Source organism: Vigna umbellata, chromosome 4 (assembly GCF_029865625.1).
Source record: "Vigna umbellata cultivar VRB3 chromosome 4, Vumbellata_1.0, whole genome shotgun sequence".
Classification (NCBI taxonomy): domain Eukaryota; kingdom Viridiplantae; phylum Streptophyta; class Magnoliopsida; order Fabales; family Fabaceae; genus Vigna; species Vigna umbellata.
Genome location: NC_142168.1, coordinates 34,659,611 through 34,675,790, shown reverse-complemented (window position 1 = coordinate 34,675,790; position 16,180 = coordinate 34,659,611). Strand labels below are relative to the sequence as shown.

General features: G+C 33.7%; 1 protein-coding gene across 3 annotated transcripts; it reads left to right on the top strand.

Moving 5' to 3' along the window:
- Positions 1 to 801: 801 nt before the first annotated feature.
- On the top strand, positions 802 to 15,898 carry LOC124842890 (Protein kinase superfamily protein). Of its 3 annotated transcripts, none has more exons than XM_047319485.2 (22): positions 802 to 1,135; positions 4,466 to 4,546; positions 6,842 to 7,440; positions 7,786 to 8,040; positions 8,309 to 8,433; positions 8,521 to 8,565; positions 8,695 to 8,776; positions 8,878 to 8,946; positions 9,036 to 9,206; positions 9,290 to 9,355; positions 9,494 to 9,562; positions 9,678 to 9,824; positions 9,937 to 10,010; positions 10,582 to 10,779; positions 11,259 to 11,350; positions 11,498 to 11,574; positions 12,061 to 12,183; positions 12,273 to 12,315; positions 12,393 to 12,439; positions 13,811 to 13,869; positions 13,953 to 14,004; positions 15,310 to 15,898. In XM_047319485.2, exons 3-22 carry the CDS (start codon positions 7,273 to 7,275, stop codon positions 15,352 to 15,354), a joined length of 2,007 nt encoding a protein of 668 aa, XP_047175441.2. In that variant the 5' UTR covers positions 802 to 1,135; positions 4,466 to 4,546; positions 6,842 to 7,272; the 3' UTR covers positions 15,355 to 15,898. The 3 variants fall into 3 exon arrangements, with proteins under 3 accessions (XP_047175441.2, XP_087968393.1, XP_047175440.2); XM_088112267.1 differs by lacking the exon at positions 4,466 to 4,546 and adding an exon at positions 2,001 to 2,096; XM_047319484.2 differs by lacking the exon at positions 4,466 to 4,546.
- Positions 15,899 to 16,180: the final 282 nt, after the last annotated feature.

Genomic DNA, 16,180 nt, shown 5'->3' with positions numbered 1-16,180 from the left:
AAAATTCCACCTATTTAAACTTTATATTTAAGACTAAAATTTAATACAACCACTGTTTTAATCTCTGAATTTAAATCTCAAATTTAATACTACGATTACTTTAAACTTTGTACTTAAAACTCATATTTAATTTCATTAATTAAAGTAAAAACAACTTTATGCCCAGTGGATGTTATTTTTTTTTTATTAATAGCGTTTCAAAGGACACCAACATTTGCCGATAAATTCAAAAGAACCTGATAAATTCACCTACTTCAATTGAAAATCTCCTACTGGGCCTTACTTCAGCATTTATTAGATTTTTTTTCTCAATTTTTTTTCATATACATTAAAATCAAATTATCTTTCTGTTACTTTTTATAAAATTCAAATTATAATAATCATTTTCAGACTGAAGAATTTCAAATTAAAATGAACGAAAACTAATAAAACATACATTATAGGAAATTCCTAAGAAACATTTAATCTGTTTCATTTTAAAAAAATACTCAAAAATATAATTAATATTTTAAATTTCATAAGAAGCATAGCTGTTTATGTTTTATGAAAACTATAATTTAGAAAATAAAATAAAATAAGTAGCTTCTTCATATACCTTTTATTTGTTTAATTAATTACTCTTTTAATTTACTATTAATGCAGAAAACACATTGATGCTGAAAAAAAATGAATGAAGAATTAATTGTATATAATGGTAGTAATTAGCATCAGTTAATTTATTCAGTGTAATTAATATAATGAAGTGTGAATGAGGAAGAGTAGCAGTATAAAAGAGGAGAAGCACTGTGACTAACAATTATTCCTATGGTTTTTCATTTTCATGAATTTGTTTAAATTGTGTCCCTAAAATAAGAGAGACCAGTCAGTACTGAGATCGAATCGAGGTTGAAGTGTGTGTTGTGGCACAAAAACCGAAGCAAAGTTGAGAAGAACACACACAGTGAGAGAGAGTTCTGATGTGAAATTGGAGAAAAGTGAAAACAAAGCAATCAATCCATGGTGATTCCTTCGGTTGGTTGATCAGAGGAGCAACTGAATTTTGCTGAATAGGTGTATTCGATTTCTCATTTGTTGTTGTTATCTTTCTGACTTGGTCAGATTCAAGTAAACGCTCTTTCTTCTTCGGAAACCCTAGGTTCGTCAATTCCCAACTCTCATTTCAATTCACGGATTTTCTCTCTGCTTAACCTGTCGTTTACCTATCTTGAATGTTTTTTTTTTATCATTGACTAACGGGTAATTCTCTTCTGTTCCCTTTTCGTGGTGACCATAGTGTTTGTTCTTGTTTTTACCGGTGATTTGTGTTGATCAAAATGTCTATGGGTTGTCTGCGTCTGTTGAATTTCACAATAATAAATGTTGAAAATCTTCGAAAGATGTGTGTGTGTGTGTGTGTTTTTTTTTTTTTTTTTTTATGTCTGGGGATTGGATTTGGAGCTATACTAGACACGGTCTAAAATGTTGGATTTTGCGTCGGTTGACTTCACTGGGTTGTGTATCTGAGTTAATGCAAGTTTGAGATTTGGGAATGATGAAATAGATTTTGCATGGAATTGAAGTTCGTGATACTAATGGTAGGTCTTGTTGTAGTAAATAATGACAAACAAAGAAAGAAGGTGAATTTTTCCATGGCTCAAAGTTTATCATAGTAGTTGTGGCTTGGAGTGAGGAAGAGGGTATACTTTAATGTGTTCATGGATCTGTCTAATTTTTTATGGGATCTAAAAAATTATGCTCTTCAAAGCTGTAGTGCTATCGGCCAAGCATACTGAAATGTTGTTTGAATCGGTAGGAAGTCTGTAGCCTTACCTTATGGCCTTTGTTCCCTGTGGGAGGAGGATTTTGAGTGGGAGGGTGGGGGGATTTGTTGTTGAGTTTATATGCTGGTCGGAAACCCACTGCAGCACCAGATGATATACAAGAAATGAATTCCTTATCTAGTGTTTTAATTTCAGCAGATTCTATTAGGAAAAGGCCTTACAGTAAATCTTATGTTGTAGGTTGGAATTGTCCATGATACGGGAAATGCTGTGTGTTTGCAATTGGGATTGTAATTAAGCAACTAGCAAAATTGATGTGTGGTTGAGGTGGTGAAGGTTTATTTCTATTGACTCTGACTTTACTACAAAGGATGGATTAAACAACTTACATTTATTTGTTGTCATGGAGGAATGGATGGATATGACTGGTTTATTTTAGTTTTCCTTCATTTTGTATGCTGGGTATTACATGAATCTTAAAATCTATTTTTCTGGATCAATAATGGGAAGCTTTCTTGGCTCAGAGGTCTAGGAGCTCTCAAATCTTTACTTTTTAAGGAAATTGTTTTTTGTCTCTCCTTAATAAAGGAGAACTAGACTTTTTGAAGTTCTTTATCTATTGTGGAGAAGGATGTCTACACATTGTGCCCTGAACCATTGGTTTCCCCCCAAAAAGAAAATTGTAAGGGGAGGGGATTAGTAGAAATTTATATGCTGCTAGGAAGTCCATTCCAGTCCTAAAGCATGGACAAGAAATTTGCATCTATATTTTTGGATTGAACAGATTCTGTTAGGAAAAGGTTTTATGATAAATCTTGTGTTGTAGAATGGAACTGCCAATGACCTATTGACGGTGTTTTATCTTGGCAATTAAAGATGTAATTAACCAACTTGAAAAGCTGATGTGTTGTTGAACTGCTGAAAGTCTGATAGTCTTATTCTGACTTGATGAAGGATGGGTTGAACAAATTATATTTATATGTTGAAAATGAGTGATGGGCAGACAAATTATTTTGGATTTTCTTCTTGTATGCTGTGGAGATTAAATGAATCTTTGAATCCATTTTACTGGCTCGATCATCGGAAATTGCATAGGCTAGGACTTCGAGCTCTCAAGTTTTAAGGAAATTGTTTTTCTCCCCTATAATGAAAAGGTGAAATAACTAAGATAAAAGCGAAACAAAGAGGGATAGGAGGATAATGTAAGAGCAAAGTAAAAAGGTAGTAAGTAACAAAGAAAAATAAATCATTACTGGTGGAAAGCTTTCCAACCCTCGGCATATCTATTGGAGAAGCCTGTTGAAAGGCTGTGTGATTTACTCCAAGCAGGAAATATTTAATGCCTAGTCCTGTTCCAAATCATCTATTCTCCCATGTTAACTGCCTTAAAATTTAGAGAATTGTTCACCAACCAAATGCACCAAATTTAGTTTTCGTATTACCAAACAGATTTAGGTCTAGATTCTCCTTTGGTTTACCACAATCGTGATAAGTATTATCAAGTATTGGTCCAGGGACTTGGCCTATGTCTGAAATAATAGAAGGCAAATCAAGGAATTCCATACAGAAATACTGGCTGAGCAGTGGAAGTACAAATGTGGAATGGATCCTAAGTAGGCACCATAACTTGCATATGAGAGGAAAGAGCTGTATGTGGCCTAAAAACTTGCAACATGTTAATTGAAATAATTCTATTCCTGTAGCAAACCAAGTAAAAGATGTGATGTTAGGTGGAGCTTTGAGTTTCTGGAAAGGATTATTGAAAACTACATAAAATTGATCTAGGTCTCCTTGATTCCATATATTATCTTCTAAGTTCTAGCCCATATGAAAGAATTGATCCGTGGACTCTTCTAGGGAGTTATCATGGTTTCTTGCATATCATTTTTCTAACTTCTAACTCATGTTTGAAAAGAATTGTTAGGGAGAAAGACAATAGAGATGTGTATAAGCATATATCAAGTGCTAATCTTCTACCTAACAGTCATCCCAAAACTGGAATCTATTACCCACCCTCAAGGAAAGCATAGTTTACCAGAATATATTTGTATGATTAGTCTTTTAACCTTTGTGGAGCATAAAAGCAACTTTAAAGTTGAAGTAGAAGTTCAGAGCGTTAATTTAAATTTAAAACTGCATGTAAAACTAGTTTCTTAAATGCTCATTCTTTTAACTGTTTCTTCACTTAAATAAGTTGCTCTTTAAACATTTATGTTTTCAAAATTCTTTTTGCTCCAAATTCTCCTTTTGAGGAAAAGAGAAGCCCAAATTTAGCTAGATCAAATATTACCTAACTGGAGAAGCTTGGATTGCGGTGTATTCACCCATTTTTTTATCTAAGCCATACCTACTATATTTGTTGCTTTGATTTGCTTAGGTTTTCTTAATATATAACACGCATGGAATCTCTGCCTAATTATTGAGGATAAATGATATTTCTATCTCAGAATTTTTTTTATATGAATACACACACCTCAATCTCCCCATGTTGTTGTCCTTAAATTCCATGCTAATTTTCTTTCTGCTTTCAAATTTGGTGACGTGTTTATTAATGAGTTTCTAGGAAAGTGATCACTTAATTACTCAAATGAACCATATCAAGCTTTGGATGACTAACTTGGAGTCCCATGATTATGGTGGTTTGAGAACATACAAAGAAGTCCATTGGAAGCATAAATAATCTTCTTGCATTTACTGATTTTTAGGTGGATAGATATTTGAGAATAGAGGAATAAATTCTGCACGGGAATAAAGTTTGTGCATTGATAATAGCAGTCCTTGATCAGGTAAATTATGTCAAACATAGAAATATGGAATTTTTGTAGCTCAGTTTATTGCAATAATAATTGCTTGTGGAGAGGAAGAGGGTATAGTTACAAGTATTATTAGATCTATCATGGTTAATTGTATCTAAAACACTTAGCTTTTCAAAGCTTGAGTGCTAACAGCAAAGCATTGCTGAAGTGTGTGCTGTGTACCTTATGCATTGATATTATTTGTTACCCCGTGAGAGGACTTTGAGAAGAAAGGGGGATTTGTTGTAGAATTTTCTATGCTGCTTGCTAATCCATTGCAGTACTAAAGGATGTGCAATAAATTTGTATCTAATGTTTTCGATAAGAAAATTCCATTATGAAAAGCCCTTTATGATAAATCTTGTGTTGTATGCTGGAATTGGCCATGGCGTAGGCATTATTTTGTGTTGGCAGTTGGAGATGTACTTTAGCAGCAACAAGACTAGTATGGTTGAACTGCTGAAGGTTTAAATTCTAATGACTCTGATATTACAGAGGATGCATCATGCATTAATCAAATTACATTTATTTGTTGTCAGAGAGGATGAATGTAGAGCTGGATGATTTTAACTTTGCTTCTTCTTGTATGTTGAGGAGATTACCTGCATCTTAGAATCTATTTTTCTGGCACAATCTTGGGAAATTTCCTTGGCTTGGAGGTCAATGAGCTTTCAAGATTTAAGGATTTACTTTTCCTTTATAATAAAAAAAGAGAAATTTACTAACACATTGAAAGAATGTGGATTTTTCTCTGGCTCAGTGATTATTTTAGTTATCAGGTCTTGCAGAGAGGAATAATGTCTTATTAGATCTTTGGAAGCATAAAGGATTCAGATGACTTAGCATTTCAAGTCTTGAGTGCTAAGCTTAATGAAATACTGTTTGAATTGGGAAGAAGGATTTCCGTACCTTGAACCATCTGCTTCCCTATGAGCAGTGGATTTTGAGAGGGAGGCAGGGGTTGTGTTGAATTTTATATGCTGCTAGGAACTTCATTGCAGCACTAAAAAATGTACAAGAAACCCTTATCATATATTTTGGATTGAAACATATTCCATTGCCACTAGGAACAAACTTTGATAAATCTTGTGTTTTAGGTTGGAATTTCCAATGGCATATTGGTGCTATTTTTTTATGTTGGCAATTGGTGTGTATTTAAGCATCCAACGTATCTGACATGTGATTGAACTGACAAAGGTTTGTTTCTAGTGATTGCTACTGACTTTACAAGGGATGAATTGGACAAGTTACATTTATTTGTTGGTAATGAGTGATGGATAAGGAACTGGATTATTTTGGTTTTCCGTTGTGTATGTATGTGTGTTGAGGTGGTTAAATGAATCTGAGTCTATTTTACTGCCTCAATCATGGAAGTTGCCTAAGCTAGGACTGGGAGCTTTGAAGTTTAAGGATCATTTTTTTTTTCATTTGAAGCATAAGGAATCTTCCATAATGTAAGAGCAAAGAACAAAGCAAATAGGCGAAAAATAAAGAATATTGATACTGCCATGCATATCTAAACCAGTAATCTTCTCCCAAAAGTAGACATTTGATTTGAGCCATTACCCATCATCTAGGAATGAAGAGTTTTAATGGTAGTAAAACCATGTGAAATAAAATTGTAGTCTGTTTGGTAATTTTATAATTGTTTAAGCTTAAAAATTAATTATTAAGTTAAAGTTTCATGGATAATGTGTTCTTGAATTTTTTGATTTGAAATAGAGGAGTTGAAGTCAAGAGTTTCCTAAGTTAGAGCTTTTAAAGCTCATTCTTTTTTGTTTTCTTCATTAAAAATATACTATCTTTTAAAAATTCTTTTTGGATCAAAATATCCTTTTATGCAAAATTGAAGCCCTAAATAAGCGAGGAAGAAACATTACTTTTATTTTAACAGTTGAAATTAATTTCCCGATTTTCTTAATTGTTTTTCTCTTAGTGGTCTAAGTTTTATTCTTGTCAGACTCATTCTTCTAATGAAAAGTTAAATTTAAGAACAAGTTAAGTAGGCATGTGCATTATCTAGTAGCTCTTGACTGAGGATGCATGGTAGAGAGATATATTATAAACCCATTAATGTGTCTTCACCTAGTAGCTTAAGCTTTAGATTGCTAGTTCATGATACTTGCATTGCATATGTATGCATGGATATACGATGGATATCATCTTTGTGATATTATTGCACGTATGGATCTCACTTCTAATTCTGTTCTGTAAGATTTTTTAATTTGTGTGGATAATTGTTTATTTTCTTGTGTAGTGAATTTTTTGTTGTGACCATTGCTGCAGATATTGGAGATTGATGTGATTCCCTATTCACCTGCCTATCTGCATGCGGTGCTAAATGGATTCCTCTGGTTCTTATCTCGTGCTGTTTTAGTTGTGTAATATGTTATAGTGCCTGTTTAATTTGTTACACCTTGCTGAATAAAAAGTAGGCGGATATCTCAAAATTCAAGATTGGCAGTACTAATTAAAATTGAATGAGAGCGTTTATCAGTTACAACATTATCAGTGTTGAAAGGTGCATTTTGGTTGTGGATAAAAGAGCATCCTTGTAAAGTTGTTGGATGCACTTTCTAGTTTGTTTTGAGACAAGGGCAAATGCTACCAACCTGGAAGTATTATAACATTGATTTCACCACTTCGGTATGTGATCAAATTATTTTGGGTGGCGCATTTAATAATAAACATATTGACGTTATGTTATAAGAAGAAAAATGGAGCATGTTTTGGAAAAAAGATTCCCTCTTAATGCAGAAGATTACAAGTTATATGAAGAAGTTGGTGAAGGCGTTAGTGCCTCTGTATACAGGGCTCTTTGTGTTCCTCTCAACGAGATAGTTGCAATCAAGGTTCTGGATCTAGAGAAGTGCAATAATGATTTGGTATGTAGATATTTATTTTCATATTTCACGTCACATTCCTTTCAGTTAAATTGTGCTGTTACTTCATACTTGGATTCGGGGGCTTATGAAATTATGAAAGAATGATCTCAACCATCACTATTCATTACACTGTTTGGTGCTAATTTATGTATTTGTCTCCTCCCTTGATCACTCTTTAAGTCTGTTGAATTATGTGGGTTGCATTATTTGCTTTAATACAAGGATAATTTTATCAATTCAATCTCTAATTCATTGTTTGATAATTATTTGTCTATTCATCTATGTGACTATATTCTATATCTGTCATTGGATACATTCTTATTGATACTTCTGCAAATTGTGCAGGATGGAATTCGAAGAGAGGTACAGACGATGAGCTTGATTGATCATCCAAATGTTTTACAGGCACATTGCTCTTTTACTACTGGACACAATCTATGGGTTGTAATGCCATACATGGCAGGGGGTTCTTGCCTCCATATAATGAAATCTGCCTATCCAGAAGGTTTTGAAGAGCCAGTTATTGCTACTTTATTGCATGAAGTTCTCAAAGCTCTTGTTTATCTTCATGCCCATGGTCACATACATAGAGATGTTAAGGTGTGATGCATTAGCTATCTGCCCTCTCATTTTTTAAAACCTATGCACCCTTGTGATATTGAAAATTGAGAATCTTACAGCTAGATTTCTTAATTTTAAACTAAACGGCATTAACGAATTGAATCTGAGATTATCGTTTGCTTATGTTTTGGTGCTTGTAAAACTGTTGCTGAACTCAACAACTGTCTTATTTTTATCTTTCCCCTTTTTTCATGTTTGTTGGCTTTCTGTTCTTTTTCTCCTCTTTTAAGTTTTTGTAACTGTGCAGGCGGGGAATATTCTGCTTGATTCTAATGGTGCTGTCAAACTAGCTGATTTTGGAGTGTCAGCATGTATGTTTGATACTGGAGACAGGCAACGTTCAAGGAACACTTTTGTTGGAACACCTTGCTGGTATTAACCCTCCTTTATTTTAGTTCTTTGTCTGGCTACTATCATGTGAATGATTATTGAAGCTATGAATTGTCTTTATTTTCACAGGATGGCTCCCGAAGTCATGCAGCAATTACATGGATATGATTTTAAGTAAGTGTTTTCTATTCTTTTCTTCCCTTGTATGCTTAATTAATACTTTTGTTATTGTCATTGTTTTGGTCCCTGATAACTTACACTCTGCTGGGTTCTCTATTTTTTTTTTTCTTTTTCTGTAAACAGAGCAGATATATGGTCATTTGGTATAACAGCACTTGAACTTGCTCATGGTCATGCCCCATTTTCCAAGTATCCACCTATGAAAGTAATTTTCATGTCTTCAAATATTTGCAATTGCCTTCAGTTGCATGCCTCTGTTTCTGTGAGCTCATGGTTGAATTTTTTCACTTATTTTTCTGGATGCAGGTTTTGCTTATGACTTTACAAAATGCCCCTCCAGGTCTTGATTATGAAAGAGACAAGAGATTTTCAAAGGTTTGTGTTGTTTACTAAAGCACTTTGTAGTTTGTATCTATTACTTGTATTCTTCTTTTATATCTAAACTTTTCCTCGTCTCTTTTCAGGCTTTCAAGGAGTTGGTTGCCACCTGCTTAGTAAAAGACCCAAAAAAGCGTCCCAGTTCAGAAAAGCTATTAAAGCACCACTTCTTTAGACATGCACGTGCTAGCAAATATCTTGCTCGCACCATTCTAGATGGGCTTGCTCCTTTAGGAGATCGTTTTAGATCGCTAAAGGTTTGCTGTTCGTTTGCAAATTCCTCTGTTTTATGTATAGATTAATTGGGTTTTTATTATCATTTCTCTTGCTTGTTTACCAGGCTAAAGAGGCAGATTTATTGGTGCAGAACAAGGCTCTTTATGAGGATAAGGATCAGTTATCTCAGGTAGGTTTATTTTTAGTTCTGTGTGTAAATGATTGCTTGTGGCACTGTCTATGCAAGGTGATGTTTTATGAGTACAGTTTCTCATTATGTCACTTTAGTGTATCATTGTGTTTGCGTTGTGTTGTATTGTACGTACAGAAAGAATATATTCGAGGAATTAGTGCCTGGAATTTTAACCTGGAAGATTTAAAAAGTCAAGCTGCTCTTGTAAGTATTGTTACCTTCCTTCCTACTTTGTCTTATTTATTTATTTTAATTAGGTTGGAAACTTAAGCATTGTTGGACATTGTTATCATTTTGTAAATTTTTCTTTTGTCAACAGATTCAAGATGATGACATACCTAATGTAGATGAGCCACAAAAGGATAAGAAGGAAAAAGTCAGATCGGATGACTTCAGGGATTCTGCAGAGACGTTATCATCTGTAACAGCTAATCATTCAGATGATGCACCCAGTCAGAACAAGGAGGTGCTGTTATTGTCCAAAAGTGATCTAATGTTTATTTTACCTTGTGCTTTATGAACTATAAAACTTTTGTTTAAGTATACTGGACAGGATTTACACCATATCCCTATTTCAGGATGGATTTAATAATCTTCAGGATTTGGAGGGTTCGCTTGCTTCATTTCCTAGTAAACCTCTTCAAGCACTTAAGTATGTTTATCTTCTCCATTCTTTCCCTTTCATCTTCTTTCTCTTTTTGAATTTTCAAGTGTTAGCAGCAATGTGTTTGAGATTTGGGTTATGATATCATATATGTTTCCACTTATGTGGTAACTTGTATTGCAGGCTGAAACACTGCTGGTTGTATGTTAGAAATTGGGTTGTTCGTTTTATTTTTAGTAATTATTTATGGTAAATTACTTATAATGTACAAACTGAGCCCTGTGCTATCACTTCATCTCAAATCAATTCATTAAATCTTACTATATTCTGTATGTAGAAGTTTAAGCAATAATATTCTTTTAGATTCAGTTCTCCATTTATTAATAGAAATATAGAATGATATACTTGTTTATATTACGTTTTTTTGTCTAATTAAGAATTAAAGAGAAATTTTGGATGTGGCAAAGGGGATGTATAATTGAATTATTCGAATCAGTATTCTTTTGGTGACCAATTTAAATTCTTCCTAGCATTTTCTACAATTATGTTATAGTTTAGCAAATAACAGTGCATTTTCCATTATAGAACATTTGATCTTATTTATATGTAAATTATGCAGAGGATGTTTTGATATGTGTGAGGATGACGTTAATAACAACAGTCCAAGAGATCTGGATCATGATTATGGAAATGAAAGTTCTGGGCCAAGTTCTTCCTTACAACAAAACACCAACAATCAGCAAAAAAAGTTTCCAAGTGGTTCTTTGCTACCTGATAATTTTCTTTTTCCCAAAAAGGTTGTCACTGACGGGGACAGGTAATTTTTCATTTTTACATCAATTGTTTGCAGCTTCATTATTTTTCTTCCCCATTTTCTTCTGGACCTGTTAATAGAACTTCTCATTTTCAATCACTTTCTTGGAAATGAAGAATTTTTTTTAAAAGGATTTGAGCAAACTGAATTGTCCAAAATTTGTGCCTACTATACATGTTGCACAATCTCTGTTAGGGATTCGGGAATCTCTAAGTCCTAACAATCTCTGTGACACTTTGTTTTGTGCTTATCTTTATCACTTTTATATTTTGGATTTTGTTGAACATACTGTGCGGTTGCACTGGTTTCATTAGGAAATGAAACATGATTACTAATAATTTCTGAAAATTTGGTATGTGTTGAAAGCTTGGTTTTATTGATCTGAGATCGAGAGAATTGTGATATTAGACATTATTGTTACTTTACTACTGCTGCATGTTTTGTTTGCAATGTGCTATCATATGTTCTGTTTTTCTTTAAAGGGATTACCTACAAACAAAGTATGCTTCGGAGAGGAATCACAGTGGGCCATTGCAATATCGACAGAAGAGAGATACCAACAACCTTCCATTGGGTAGGTGTATCTTGTTAGTCTGCTTGATATTTTAATAATCTTTATAGTTTTCTTTCTCCTGTGCCAGCTAGATTTTTACTTTATCTAAAAATGAATGCATTAAGAAATTACTTGTATATATTTTTCTTCGTTTTTTTTTGTGCACAGTTGATGACACATCAGATGGAGCGTTTGTCCAGCGCAGGGGGCGGTTTAAGGTCACATCGGCTGATCTCAGTCCAATGGTCTGTATCAAATGGCAGATATTTTTACCTATTACTTTTATCCATGATGAAGATTTCTTTGTAGAGATTAGTAAGGCAGTTTTCTTGGCACTTCATTATTGGGTGAAAGTAATGTGGAACCCACTAAATCATGTGGGTGGTAACGTCTTATTTATATTAACTAGTGGGACCAACATGAAATCCACCTTATATTGAAGAGTTTGTGGAAAGGAGTGTGTATTGTCATTTTTCTTGTGTATGGTGAATCTTCAAATAGTGCCATCATATATGAGTTATAGATCTTGTTAATTTCTGGATTGATCTGCTAGAGTCATTATATGCAGACTATACTGTTTATCAAAGATTGCACCTTTGCTAACATAAGATTATAAAAATTGTGGTTGAATTTGTCTGCTTGAATGATTGTTTCATTAATTACCAAGATGGAACTTGGTGATGTTTTACGCAATGGCTTTGTAATCATTGCCTTTTCTTTTACTCATTTAGGGTCCTTCAAACAATGCTTCTGGCCCAGTTGTTAGTCCTACCAGCCCACCAAATCAAAATTTCATGGCTGGCGCTATTCTTCCATCGCTTCAGTGCATCTTGCAACAGAATGGTTTGCAAAGGGTACTTTTTTGTTGAATTTCTTAGTTATCTATCTTTTTTACTCTTGACAAGTATATATCATAACCTTATTTTCCAATGGGTTTTGCTAGGAAGAGATTATAAAATTAATAAAGTATGCAGAGCAATCTTCTGGTAATGCTTCTTTGTGTTGACCCTTAAAATTTCTGGCAATTCAGTTTGTTTACTTTAACATTTTTAACTTGTTACAGGTAAGAATGCAGAATCCGTAGAGGCAGGGGCAGTTGATAGTTTGCAGGTAAATTACTCTGGTACAAATTTTTCTCGTCATACTTTTTCTTTAATGATGAGAAGCATCATCCAAAGGGAATGTGGAGAAAGTTTAGAAACTCGGGAGACTAAAATACCCCAGAAGGAAAATTTCTCTGCACTTCGTGGCAACATCCAACACAAAACTATCCAAATTATTAGTGTGCTTAACGTTGTCAAATTGGAGAGTCTATGCAAATTATCAGTTTATATTATTGACTTGACTGGTTGAATCTTATGAGAGTTTACTTTAAAAAACTATTAATGATGTATTTGCATAACACTACCATTGTTAAAATTATAAGTCAGATCAAGAAATTGCACAATCTTTTGTGCCAAACAGCTTCGTCTGTGGTGAATCATGACGTGGGTCATTCATGAGCTGTATTGTAGTAGGATCTTGATCTTTCATGAACAATATTGTCAGGGAGAGACAGTGGGTGAAAAACTGAATGTATTCTTTCCAAAATTCTTTCTCCCCATGTGTGACCCTCCTCGCTTCTGACTCTGCTTCCTCTGGGGTTATCCTTTGTTTGCAACTGTCTGAGCATTTTTCCACAGCAGCCGTCTTGGTCTGTAGCTGGAAAATGAGAATGAAACTAGGGTTTTTGTTGTCATTTGGGTTACAGTGGCTGTTGGGCCTAAACACAATGGGAAGTTTTTTCTTTCTATTATACTAATATAAAACTATAAAGATCTCTACAATATATAAGCATATTCATAAAGTAAATATCCTGTTGTTGCATTTTAGGTAAGAATCTTACAATCCTTCTTGCTATCCCTGAGTAATGAGTTTTGATTTCCTCCCTATCCTAGGTAGAATCTTGAGTTTAACAACCTTGTATAACATAATACTTATAACACAACAATGATTCAATATTTCTACTTTATAATCATTCTAGTCACAAGCCACTCTTATAAAGTTTAATAGAACATTGTTACTAGAAATACAAACGCATAAATGGCCATCTTTCTTACGTTGACTCCAGTTTTACACAAACTTAGCATATCCAACAAAAGGTGTTTGATTGCTGTTTTCTTTTCTTCAAATCCATTTTGCATTGACATCCTATTTCTAAACTTATCCTCGTCCTCTTTCTTCTTGCTGTAGCAGACCTTCTTGACCATGATTAGACCCATAATAAATATTAAAGGAATTTGACACGTTGAAGTTTGGAACCGAGGTTGACACAATTCCGATATGAATTTGAGAATCAGGTCAAGGATTAATCACAAAGACAATAAAAAGTAGTGTTTTAGAAAACGATGGATGAGAAGGGGTGGTTAAGAAACATTTTTATTTTGCTATGCTATATTCGTACTGTTGTGTTAAATGGTTTCATATTTGTACAACTTGCAGGTACCTGCAACAACCAGGGAGAAGGAGCTGCATTTTCAGGTGGTTCAACTCCAACAGAGGTACATGATACAACTGAATTTTTTATTCTTTAATTTATAAAATTTAAATTCAATGTACATCTTAGTTTCAACTTTTATGTCAGCATTGGAAGCCTTGTTGAGGAATTACAAAGACAAAAGATGAAAAATGTTCAGGTATATTTTAATCTTGGTCCATCCTACTCTTACTGTTTCATCTCAAACAATTTGTTTATGCCATGTTTTAGTTTCAATCTGTAACACCACATATTTTTGTTTTTTCTTCAATATACTTCTATTCAAATTCCTTATCCATTGCCTTTGCAAGGTAAATTCTAAATTTACAATCTATCCACGTAAAAACCATTCTTCAATTTGAACAATTGGTTGCCTCTGTTTAGGGGCATATTGAAATTATACTGTGCATTGACATGAGATTAGGATTGGTGAAAAATTGTAATTCATAAGGTAAATGTTAGAAAGTGAAAAATATTAGTTTTATTCATATTAGAATTCCATTATTGGACCTAAAATTGTAATTATGATAAGTACCCAAGCACTTCAGTAACCTAGCTATCAAAACCTAATAAACACATAAATACTACACCAAAGATAGCATATTACTCATGTGGGAATTAGACTTTCCTAATTCCCATGCCCTTATCATAAGACTGTACCTAAGAGAGGAGCCTCTTTTGAGACAACGTACCCAATAACTTGGGGAACTCATCCTCAATAACTATTAAAGGGGACAATCCAATACTTAAATGCTTAACCAAGCGTCCCATACTACATGATGGGGGACTTAGGCAAATAATATCAAAATTCAAAGTCCAATTAGAGACCCCTGACATTCTCTGGAGATATGACCAAATATATATTATAAATAGGTGGGTGCAAATCCCACCTTACTAAGCTAGTGTTGTGACATTAAGTTTAGCTTGAAGTCTACCTTCTAATATGATGTTAGACTTTATTCTAGTAAAATTTTGTTGAGTGTGTTTCATCTGCTATGAGACCCCCTCTGTTCCCATGTTCATGAGGAGGTGATAGGAACATGTTTTAGACAGGGACTAGTTCATTAAACTCCTTCTATACAGTGGGTTCCAAGAAAGGTAAATTTATTAAATTGTACCTACCAAGACTGCTACCTTTTTTGTGCCAAGACTTGTCCCTGCAGCCGTATAGTTCATAAATTTTGAAAGCACTAATTTATTACCAAAGCTGCATGTTTCCTACCAAGATGTTCCTTAGTCTCTCAAGGATCAACCATTGTTAGGTTTCCAATCAAGAACTGTTTCCCGCCTTTGTCTAACTGTTAAAACAGTTAAAGAACTAACGTTTCCTTCTCCTCTCATATACTAGTAATCTTCTATCAACCATGGATTAGCTTATCACACATTTGCTTTCTGAAAATTTGGTATTTTGAATTCAGCAGTCAAGTCATGGTCTAAGATGTCTCACCTTCTGTCTGCTTTGCAGTTAGAGAAACAATTGAGCAGTATGATTAACAAAATGGAGAAGTGAAGAAGTCTATGGACGTTATGATGATGGTTTAACTGATATTTAGACAACCCCTGACGTTCATTGATAACATTCAAAGATGATTTACGACGTACTTGAGGGATGGAGGAACGTCTCAATTGTATTACCATGTGTGGTGTGAACTTTTGTTTGCGGCAGACACTAATTTTGAGATGCTATTCCTTGAGTCGCCTGTAAAATGTAATTTATTGAGATTGGGATAATGATATCATGTAATTTAAACTTCTCATTTTCTCTTATTCTACCTAAAATTTACTCATCAGAGTTCACATGAATGCATATAACTACATAGCTCAGTGATGTAGCAATCTGTCTTGTGTTTTCAATAAGTTCATATCACCTGACAACCAAACACATACACAGAATGCTGGCTGAAATGGCTAGTGTTCAAGTGTAAAATTCCAATGGTTGATGTAAATTCAAATTTTTATTTATATTGCTGACAATAAATTCTCCGGGTGGATTGTATTTTTTTCATATAAACTGCAGCTGAAACTTATGTGTATAAAGATATATTTGTTACTTATTTTTGTGAATTTTGAAATTGTGACCTAGATATTTTTTCTTCACTGAATGTGTCATTTGCAGCGTGGCTTAATTGTGATAGTATTTTTCTCGGTAAGAGAAAAATGGAATGGATAATAACAACAGATGATTATTTTCATTCCAAGAGGTATAATATACAATTTTTATTTTTTTTAAATTTTATTGTTTTATATAATTTTTAAAACTTTTTTGTTACATTTATTTTATTGGGAGTGTCTTTTCATTTATTAATGTTTTATTTAGTTGATGTTTTTAGGATACA